This window comes from Coffea eugenioides, chromosome 1 (assembly GCF_003713205.1).
Source record: "Coffea eugenioides isolate CCC68of chromosome 1, Ceug_1.0, whole genome shotgun sequence".
In the NCBI taxonomy this organism is placed as follows: Eukaryota; Viridiplantae; Streptophyta; class Magnoliopsida; order Gentianales; family Rubiaceae; genus Coffea; species Coffea eugenioides.
Genome location: NC_040035.1, coordinates 17,032,613 through 17,043,981, shown reverse-complemented (window position 1 = coordinate 17,043,981; position 11,369 = coordinate 17,032,613). Strand labels below are relative to the sequence as shown.

The 11,369-nt window shown below is 44.5% G+C and overlaps 1 protein-coding gene across 1 annotated transcript; it reads right to left on the bottom strand.

Annotated features, from left to right (window-relative positions):
* Nucleotides 1-506: 506 nt before the first annotated feature.
* On the bottom strand, nt 507-8,803 carry LOC113768566 (glycine-rich cell wall structural protein-like). Its single transcript, XM_027312979.1, has 2 exons — nt 8,784-8,803; nt 507-957 (listed from the first exon to the last, which is right to left on the bottom strand). Exons 1-2 carry the CDS (start codon nt 8,801-8,803, stop codon nt 507-509), a joined length of 471 nt encoding a protein of 156 aa, XP_027168780.1.
* Nucleotides 8,804-11,369: the final 2,566 nt, after the last annotated feature.

Below are 11,369 nucleotides of genomic sequence, written 5' to 3'. Positions count from 1 at the left end.
AAAGTCAAAAATGTGAATAGTAAACCATAAAGTCCAACCAATCATATTGTGACACTTGTCACACTCATTAATGCATTCTTATCTTTCTTTCCCTCTCACATCAATCACTTCACACATTCTACTTATCTCTTAACACCCGATAAATTTTACACAGTATCCGGAATCTAACCTTATTGGCCCAATTTTTCCGAACTTTCCGCACTAGTGGGTCCCACGTCCTTTCTATATACTTAATTTTTCAAAAACTATCCAATGCTAGAAAAATTATCTAAAAACTATGGGCCTGTTTGGAACCTGAGTTTTTTTGGAGTTTGTCTAAAACTTTACTGTAGTGCACTGTAGAAGTTTTTGAAAAAATTTTGTAAAAGTTTTTGTAAGGTGAAAAACTTTTTTGTAAGGTGAAATTTTTTTTTCCTTTTCTTTTTTTTTTCTTTTTTTTTTCTCTTTTTCTTTTTCTTTCTTTCCTTTTTCTTTTCTTTCCTATCTTCTTCTTCTTCGTCCCAGCATCAACGCAGCAACGCAGACACAGCAACAACGCAGCAACGCAGCCTCGCCCAACAGCCTGCTCCACCCCCTACTCCGCCACCAGCCCCACCTCCAACACCTCCGCCAAGGCCTCCTCCAGCGCCTCCTCCCATGCCTCCACCTGCTCCACCTCCGGCACCACCACCAATGCCTCCACCAGCTCCTCCTCCTACTCTCCCGCCTGCTCCACCTCCAACTCCACCACCAGCCCCACCTCCTGCACCACCACCTGCTCCTCCACCAGCACCTCCTCCAACGCCACCACCAGCACCAGCACCACTACCTGCACCTCCTCCAACTCCAACACCACCATCGGCTCCTTCAGCAGCACCTCCTCCAATGCCACCTCCCGCCACCCCTCTCCTCCCTTTCCCCTTCTCCTCCCCTTGCCCTTCCCCCTCCCTCTTCCCTCGCCCGGCAGTCAAGGCACACCTCTTCCACAAGCCAGTCAATTTTTTTTTTTTTGCAATTTTCGGCCTTCCCCTCTTCTCCCCCTTCCTGCAATCTGGAAAAACCCCCCTCCTCGGCGCTATCTAGGACACCGCTTCTGTGAGCTCAAAAACGATGAACAGTCCAAGTGTACAGGGCACCGCTTCTGTCTGGCAAAGTGTTTTGGAGTTTCAAAACAAGATGCGGCAAAACGACGTCGTTTTGCTCAAAGTTTAACAAGGGGACCGTGTGAGTTTTTTGGAAGTTTTTTGGGTTCCTGTAGCAAAAGTTGTATAAAAACTAGTAGCAAACAAACTTGCTCAAAAACTTGGGTTCCAAACACCCCCTATAATTGCTCATAAAATTCCCCAAGAAAATATTTCTAGCCAGAAAATGCAGAAAACATGCCATTAAAGGGGAAAAACCCTAGGAAAATATTAGGGCAATACGGGTTCTCACACTCTCTCCCCCTTAAAGAAATTTCGCCCTCGAAATTTTACCTTGCAAAGTTAAAGTAACCAATGACCTGTACCTTCTTCGTCGTCAGAGTCAGAAGAAACGAGGTTCTTTATTCTAGTCCCTTCTCCACTTGACAGTCCAGGGTCGGTCTTGGTTGGTTGTTGGGTTCCTTTCTTTTCACGCGCTAAACCCGGGCAATTAGCAATCAGATGCTCGGCGCTCCCACAACACAGACATCTCCTCCCCTTTAACCAACAATCCACTTCAATATGATTGGATTTTCTACAATAACTACAATTTGTCACACCACCCGATCCACGGCCTCTCTTAGCAAATGGCCTTCCAGCTTTACCCTTTTTCTTTGCATGGAAGATCTTCAGTTGTGGCCTTACAATTCCTATCTTTTGAGCTTCCTCTGGAATCCCCATATAAGTATTGCTTTGTGCCATTGCTACTGTCTCCTTGGAAATCTCTTCGTATTTTTTCTTTAGCTCCATGTTTTGGTGTAGCTCAAGTTTCTCCGAATACTCTTGCTTCCATCGCCCTTCCCAGTACTCGATTAGCCTCCTTTGAACCTGTATTTCGTCTCGGAGAACCGCGATTTCTTGATACGGATCAACCCAGTGTGTCATCGTACGGAGTTGCTGGAACTTAGATGCTAGCCTGTCGGGCAAAACAATGGGTCAATTACATTCCTAAGTACAAGTGGCATTCTCGGTCCTTGTCCAGCTATTGTTTCCCTTTCTTCTCTTGATTCTTGGCCTCGCTTAGCTCCACGGCCACGACCACATCCGTGTTTCCGTCTTTCTTACAATAATTTTTTTTTTCCTCTCCTTGTTTTTTTCCCCCCCAAAGATATTTGAGTAAATAAACATAGCAATAGGAAATTGACTAAAGTATCCAAAATCGAGACCACCAATTACACAAGTAAACATATATGCACATAACATTCCACAGATCAAGGAAACAAATGATCAAATATACAAATACGTATCAAATTAGGCAATTATTCATATACACAATTACACAACCGACGGCATGTGGTAACAACATACGAGCGAATCAAAAGAAAAGGGATATATCGTCCCAAACCTCTAAAATAACCCCGTCCGGTCTCTCACATCACCTATTATCCAAATGAAATATCCATTAATCTCTTGTACTCATTCCAATCGAACAAATCTTAATCATGTTCCCAAAATGCAAATCTCACATACGTAACATCGCCTCAACTCTGGAGTACTCAGGCACAAGAATCCGAAATAAGACAATTCACCTCTCGAGCTGGCCAGTCCCAAGAGTAAACCATCTACAATCGAAATTCCCACCAGACGTACCGATCTATGTTCCTCAGAGACCACAAGAAAAGTTAAGGCCTATAACATTCACAATTCAGAGCTTAGGCTCGAACGAGCACTTAATCCTTCATATCTATTCACCACCTAGTCCAGGCTCACTCCGCGCAGAGACCACGCGAAGCAGGCTCTGATACCAACTGTAACAGCCCCACTTTCCCCTAAGGCGAACCAAAGGGGTTAGCAGACTGCCTGCCCAGCTCTCGCCAGGACTACGGATCAGACTAGAACTATCTATAGCGATCCGGAACTTACGAACGAGCGTAAACGAATCAAAATGGTAACATTACCCCAAAATAAAAAATGAAATCCGGAGTCGGCCATTAATAGTGACCGACCCGTCAGAACCCAACCGAAATAGCCAACAAACATTCACATCTGAACTTTAGCGATTACAATCCACAATGACATACATAAGTTTTCAAAAGTTCATACATATACACGGTTTGCCAAATCAAAAGAGAAAACGCCTCAAAAGTCCACTTAGGGTTTTACTACATGAGCTATACAAAGGATATGTTTAACTAGCTCAATTTGGCAGCCATTTGTCAAATCCAGACCAAAAGTGTTTATTTTCCTGTAAGGAAAACAAAAGGGAATAGAAAGGGGTGAGCTTGCGCTCAATGAGGTACCAAACAGATAGCATTAAAATCATGGCATTTCACATTTAACAAAGCAGATACACATGTCAGATGTAAAGCAAAAGAACCAATGATTCAAATCAGAAGGATACGGATGGCTCTCAGGAGCCAAATTTCCCAGCGCAGTACTTGATCCAAACCGGTTGACTCTCCGTCAACGTATATCGAACCAACGCGTCCGTAGACCCCTCTTTACACCGAATTCCGTCCACCAAACACCCCGTTACCGGGCCCGCTCACCGTAACTGAACAGAAATGGTAATACTCGAGTATACCCGGAATCAAGGGTCTCAATACCCAAAGATCCCAAAACAGACTACCGTGGTTCGTTATCTAATCGTCCAGGCCCTTGCCGGCCCGACTCGAATAACTTAGCCACAGGATTTGAGCTCATAGGTCACAGAAAGGTCGTTGGACTCAAGCTTCCAAACGACGTCAGAACAGATACAGATCCAGATACAGATAACAGATTCAGATACAGAACAGATAGCAGATTCAGATACACATTCAAAATTGGCATATGACCAGACCAGAGAACGAGTGTGATAAAGTACACCCTCGCCTCCATTTGATCAAAACAGTACTTGGCTTCAATAGTCATAAATCAAGTATTCAAATATTCAGATATTTCACATAAAGGGTAGCAGGCAGTGGTACACTCACCGGCTCAACTTTCACTTCAGATTGGCCTTAATCGCCAAGAAACCCTAACATAATCAAAATAAACCAATTGAAGGTTTCATATCCAAATCGAGCAAACGGAATGCACAAGTGAGGCTCGACTACACGTCGTATGCCTTGCCAAATAAATACTAATGCAAGGGTGCAAGAACATGATTTTCTTGGAAACAAAAAGATAACATGAAGACCTAGGGTCAACAACCCAAAAGCCCTTCATTTCCATCAAAAGGCAAATCCAACTTAAAGAACCAAACGGCCTAGAACTCGGACAGCATTTCCCCTAAATTTCTTACTTTTCCAGCCATTAAGGCTTCATTACTTCCTCAAATCAGTCCCAAAACCTCACACAAAAGTCATCTCATTTCCCAAAAGCCGTTCACTAGGCTCCAAGTAATACAAGTACAAAAGTTAGCTAGGAAATGACCGGAATAAGAGTAAGCCTTAAAACATGCAAACAAGTACAATGAGATTCGATAACGAATCATAAAGCCATGCCAATCACAACCCCAATAGGGTTTCATATACATATATATAAGCATAATAGCAAACCAGAAATTCAGAAAATATAACTCATTTGATCAATCAACAAAAACAGTTTTGGCCTCCGTATGCGGTAATGGCACAAAATACGTTACGCTTATCGGATGAGGGTGTAAGACCCACCATATCGAAGCTAAAAGACAGGGTTACAACAATGTAGAAGGCCTCTCAGTCCAAATCCTAGTACAACTAGGTCAAAAATGCAGAAAACCAAGCCAGAACCGTAATTGCAGGTTCCCAAATCACACAAAACTGTAATCAGTCCAAGTCAGTCTATACAGGTCCAAATGCATTGATTCCAAAGGCATATGAAAGCTAAGACATCAAGATACATTTCATCAGAAGACACCATCAACAAAATCCAAATCAATTCCAGTCAAAACAGACAATTACTATCGCAGTTCGCACATTCTGATCACCAAAAACAGCAACAGTAAAAACGGCATAACTCACTCTACACTACTCCAAATTCCCTGAAATTTTGCAGACACTTCAAACTCATCAATGCCTACAACTTTCATGTTTTGAGAAAATTCCAATTCGGCCTCTATCTATGACCTAAAATTTCGGACAGATTAGGGGTTCATGAACCCTAACTTTTCACATTTCAATCCAAATCCAAAATTGATTGCATTTATCATCAATTCACACCTACTAGAGTCAAAGCCCCTTATTACTAACCATCAAAAACAACCACACCATCAAGATCATATGAAACCAGAAAATTCCTCATAAAATTGAAAACTTCACCAAATCAAGTCAAATAAAGAAATAAATCATATAATCCATCACTTTAGCCACTTCTAAGCCAAACATAAACATCATTAGGTGTAGTAGGGTGTTCAAGCATCACTTACCAAGAAATTAAGAGAGAGAGAGATGTTGGACACATTAGCTCTTCAAACAAACTCCACCAAACTACTTACTAGCACCAAATAGAAAGGTTTTATGGAATGGAATCAAGATCAAATGGTTGGATGATCACATTCAAGCAAAATGGAAGCAAGAATCTTGAAGAATTTCCTTTCTTCTTAGCTCTTGAAAGTCGGCCACAAGAAGGTAAGAAATGGTAAGTTTTTTCAATTTTTTGTGAGATATTAACTAATTTTGGTCAAAAGTCAAAAATGTGAATAGTAAACCATAAAGTCCAACCAATCATATTGTGACACTTGTCACACTCATTAATGCATTCTTATCTTTCTTTCCCTCTCACATCAATCACTTCACACATTCTACTTATCTCTTAACACCCGATAAATTTTACACAGTATCCGGAATCTAACCTTATTGGCCGAATTTTTCCGAACTTTCCGCACTAGTGGGTCCCACGTCCTTTCTATATACTTAATTTTTCAAAAACTATCCAATGCTAGAAAAATTATCTAAAAACTATAATTGCTCATAAAATTCCCCAAGAAAATATTTCTAGCCAGAAAATGCAGAAAACATGCCATTAAAGGGGAAAAACCCTAGGAAAATATTAGGGCAATACGGGTTCTCACAATGAGCTTGTGTGAAGTGAGCAAAATATAAAAGATAATAGTGTGTAAGTGGGAGTGTGGAAATGGGTGTGCAAGGTGAGGTATGTAAAGTGATAGTGTGAAGTGCATGTGTGCTCAGTGGTAGTATATAAAGTGCAAGTGATAGAGTGAAAATGTGCAAAATAAGAGTTGTGTGAAGTGAAAATGTGGAACAAATGATAGAATGTGGAGTAAAAGTGCAAAGTGATAGTGGATAAATAAAATGCATGAACCCTAAAGGAATGCAAGCAAGATGGGTACGGGGAGACCCTAAATCGTGACTTTTGCTTTTCCTTTTGGTTAGAAAAAGAATGAGCGTGCTAAGGTACGGAGAGAAGTGGGGGCGTCACAAAATGGATTTTCATTGGTCGAGTGTGTACTTTATCGCACTTGACCTAAGCGAAAGTGAATTTTCAAATGATTAACTGATTGAGCATTACTTGTGCATGAATGTAAGTTATGTAGGTTGTATGGTACCGTATTGGCTGAATTGGGCCCTTGCTCTTCGTTGTCAGTCGACTCGAGCCAAAAATGGGTTCGGTCGGGTGACTGGTGACCCTAGGATAATGTTTGGTATACTCGAGTATGACCACGAAAGTTGGTGGAGAACTGGCCAGTGAATTGGCTAGTGGTGGGAAATAAAATGAATGAATTGAAATGTTGAAATTATAAGAGAAAAAAATGAATGACTAAATGAAGGAGAATGACTGGCTGAATGAATGAATGATTGAATGAATGGCTCCAAGTGAGCATGTATCCTTTTAATGAGTATGTTCTCATTGTTTTTATATTATGAATGTTTTCTCGATTGATTGTTATTAATTGAATAATGTCCTCATTTCAGTTGTTTGGTTATGTGTATAGGAACCTCACTGAGCTTTTAGCTCATTTCTTTAGTCTTTTGTTTTCCTTATAGGGTTCTGGAGCAAGGACGGGTGATTAGAGGACGACTAGAACTTTTGTTGTGTAATAGTGATAGTATTAGTAGTTGGTTGGATCCTGAACTTTTGTACTTAACCTTGAGGATTGTATATCTGTATTAAAGTTTGTATATATGTTAAGTTTGATTGGCACATCTTTACTTGCTCTTAAAGTTATAAGTGAGTGAGCCCCGGTGAGAGTTGGGCAGGCGGTTCGCCGAACCCTTTGGTTCGCCTTAGGGGGAGGTGGGGTCGTCACATCTCCCCTACAGGTTTAGCACATTTTAATCGATCTTCAACATTGCTCTATTGTTGTACTAACTTGGACTATAACTTTCTTAATGATGGAAATTGATTAGCATTTATTTTACATATTTTTAGTTAGGTTTAGGGTAAGTTTTTGGTGTGTTTAAGTTAAAATGGAAGAATTGAATTCCTTTGTAAGTTACTTTTCATACAAGTAGTGTTACTTAACCAAAACATGCAAAAGTGTGGGTTAATATGCAAATTTGTGTTGCTTTTGTAGATTTTGGTATCCTTTGAATTGATTCAAGACAAGAAGACTTTGATAGCTTTGACACACCTTGGTATTTTGGCTATATCTTGAGCTACAAGTATCGGATTGAGATGATTCTCGAGTCATTTTAAAGCTAAAACATAGCTCTACAATTCTTATGAGACATCAAAATCCAGTTCTTTGATTTTCTTGGCCAAAAACCTGAAATTCAGTTAGGAAAATTTCTATCAAAAGCTGAAACAGAGCATCACTAGTCAGGGGTATTTTGGATATTTCTCAGCTCACAAGATCCAAATGAAATTATTTTTGATGCATTGGAAAGCTAACTCAAAGAGCTACAACTTTGATGATTGTGCAAGAGCTAATTCGATTTCCATCATCAAGAAAAATGCAGTTAATTTGGTCCAAAAACACAGCAAAGCTGAGATTTGAGCAGAAAGGGAAAAACTGAAGACAATGAAGATCCGTGAAGTGATCAGCGAGCTACACCTCACGGATCTAGGGTCGTAAATGCTAAGAAACAGCTGCAACTTGATTTTACAGCTTGTACTCATTTCAAATTACTTTGTGGACCAATTTTTCTGATAAAATTGGATTGGAACCAGCTAAACTTGAGTTGAAAAAGTGAAGAACAAATTTATGACCACATTATGAGCACATTTTCTCATCCAAGAACATCTGTAAATAGATCTTTGGCAATCTTTTAGCACCTTAGAGTAGAAATAGTTTAGTTCTGACTTCATATTAAGAGTTTCTTTCTTAGTTTAAAGAGTTTTGCGAGGAAGGTGAAAACACTCTTGTACCAAATTTATTTGAGAGATCAACATGTGAAGAAATTCAAGGATTCAAACTTCAAGATATTGAATAATAATTCTTCAACATGTGAAGGAATTCAAGGATTCAAACTTCAAGATATTGAATAAGAATTCTTCATCCTAAATGTTCTCTCTTGTTCTTATTTGTCTAGTTTTGTAACAAGTTTGTTCATGCTTAGATGCTCTTAACATGATGTCTAGCTAAACTTTTTCATATCCGAGGGTGAAGAGGATGTGAGAACCCTCATTTTTAAAATACAATTTCCCCAAACTACATGCCTTGCACCAAGATTTAAACCACCTCTTATATGCCCTAGTGCAGAGGCCCCGTCCTGGGCCGAGACACGTGGCAGCCCAGGAAGGCCAGAGTTGGGCTCGGACCTCAGGCCCATGACCACCATCCTGAGGCACACCGCCGCTAGGGCTCCGAAGGATTCCAGAGAACAATCCCGCAGAGGGCGGGAAAGATCCCCCTCGGCGCGGGATTGAGACTATTCTGGGCAGGTCCCGAAACCTACGGAGGTCGGACTCACAAGCAGGTATAAATGGTAACGCACATCCACTGCACAGGGTACGGTCACTACTGGCAAACTACCACCGACTGTTTTACTTCTTGAGAATTCCACTCACCGGAACACTAACTTGACCGTCGGAGTGCTCCCGGGGACAACCTCGGGGCTCCCCTGCTAGTCATCCTATAGACCTCTTCTCGTTTATTTTGCAGGGCTTGGACACGCTTTTCTCATCAGCACGCCGAGTTCATCAGGTCAGCTTAGTCCGGGGAAGCTCAGCGCTTCTTCAGTTGGCGCCGTCTGTGGGAACGTTAGGTACGAGTAGTTGTGTTGATGGCGAGAACGCGTTCGAAGCGAACCGTAGAGAACACCGATCCTGGAGCCGGCGATGGGTCCCGGCGAATGGAGACCGAGGCGGCCCGGGGCCCCGGGGGCTCAGCCCTTTCTGGGGAACGGAGACAGCAGATCTTTCAGTTTGTGACGGAGAACCTCCCCATGCTGGAGGACATAATTCGACAAGCGAAGGAGGGGGGTGAAGTCAGAGGCGCACAAACCTCCAAGGCCAAAGGGGAAGGAGAGGGAATCACCTCCCGTTCCCTCAGAGGATGAGTCACGGGACCAGCCCCCCAAGAGGAAACGGCCACGGACTCCCCCTCGGCCGCGGGCCTCGGAGGTAAGGGATAGCGAGAGATATTCTCGCGACCGGTCCGTTGGGGGTCGACCAAGGAATCCCTCCTAGTGGAAGCTTGCGCGGAACGAGCCTCAACGTTCCCCCGCCCGATCTATCAAGAGCCGGCCGCGCGACCCTCCCTAGTGGAAGCCTGTTCGGGACGAGCTCGAGCAGATCCTGCGGCCGCAATTGTACGAGAACAACTACACAGCCTCGCCCTTTACACGAGGGATAGAGGACTACCCATTACCTCGGAGATTCAAGATCCCGAACATCGAACTATACGATGCTTCGACCGACCCGGAAGACCACCTCTCAGTCTTCCTGACGCACATGCATCTGCAAACCGCTGCAGATGAAGTCCGCTGCAAAACCTTTCCCATGTTTCTGAAGGGGAAGGCCCGGCTCTGGTTCCAGGGTCTGGCACCGGGGTCCATCCGGAATTTCCCCGTGCTGGCCAGACAGTTCGTCGCCCAGTTCGTCTCCTCGAAGACTTACTCGAAAAATGCAGCTCACCTGATAGCAATCAGGCAGAAGCCGGACGAGTCCCTGAGGAATTTCATGACCCGCTTCAACACGGAGAGCTTGCAGATCAGGGACAAGGATGAGAAGGTGGTCATGGCCGCCTTCATGAACGGGATCAGGGCGGAGGAGCTCTTCTACAAGCTGGCCGAGAAGCCTCCTGTGGACCTGAAGGAGCTCTTGATCAGGGCACACGCTGCCGCTAACGCGGAGGAGGCGGCACGCCTGAAAAGGGAGTCGGATCGGGAGCTCGGCGATCGGAGAGGACGTGGAGACCCCGAAAATAAAGACGGCCCGGCCAAGAAGAACGTTTTTGACCGACTCTCAAAGGAGAAAGCCCCCGCTCAGCCACCGCTTCCAGAAAAAGGGTACACCCCCCTGACTCGACCCAGAGCCCAAATCCTAGCCGTTATGGAGGCGGAGGGCCTGGGGGAACGGCCGCCTAAGATGGGGACACCCCGGAACAAGAGAAACCAGGACCGGTACTGTGCCTTCCACCGTGATGTTGGGCATGATACGGAGGGGTGCTGGGCCCTGCGAAAGGAGATCGAAGCTCTGATTCAGCGCGGCTTCCTGGGGCGATTCGTGCGGTAAGGTCGACCAAATCAGGAGCCAGGACCCACCTACCGCGGAGACAGGGGCGAGAGCCAGCGTCGCGACCGCCCTGAGCGGCGTGACGTTCCTCGGGGCAACTTCCCCGACCAGGACACCCAGAACTTAGCAGGGGTGATAAACACTATCGCTGAGGGCCCCATGGGGGGGACAGCCATGCAGCTCGGAAGAACAGGCGGCCTCCCCCCGAGGGGGATGATTCCCTGAAGCGCTTGCGCATGGATAAGGAGATCACCTTCGGACCAAGGGATGCGGTTCCCCTGGCGTCTGGAAACCACGAGGCCATCGTGATAGACGTCGTGACCAATAACTATCGGGTGAAGAAAGTGTACGTCGACCAGGTGAGCGCATTGGACATCCTGTTTTACAGGGTGTTCAAGGAGCTCGGCTTGAAGGACGGACAGCTAACCCCGGTTCGGACACCCCTGGTGGGCTTCACCGGACCGCCCATCAATCCGGAGGGGAAGTTCACCCTGATGGTCACGGTAGGGCAGGCGCCCAAATACTGGACCATCCCCGTCAATTTCGTGGTGGTCAAACAACAATCCCCATACAACGTGTTCTTGGGACGGCCCGCCTTGAATGCCCTCCGAGCTATCCCCTCGTCTCTCCACCTCAGCGTCAAATTCCCCACCCCGAGAGGAATAGCTG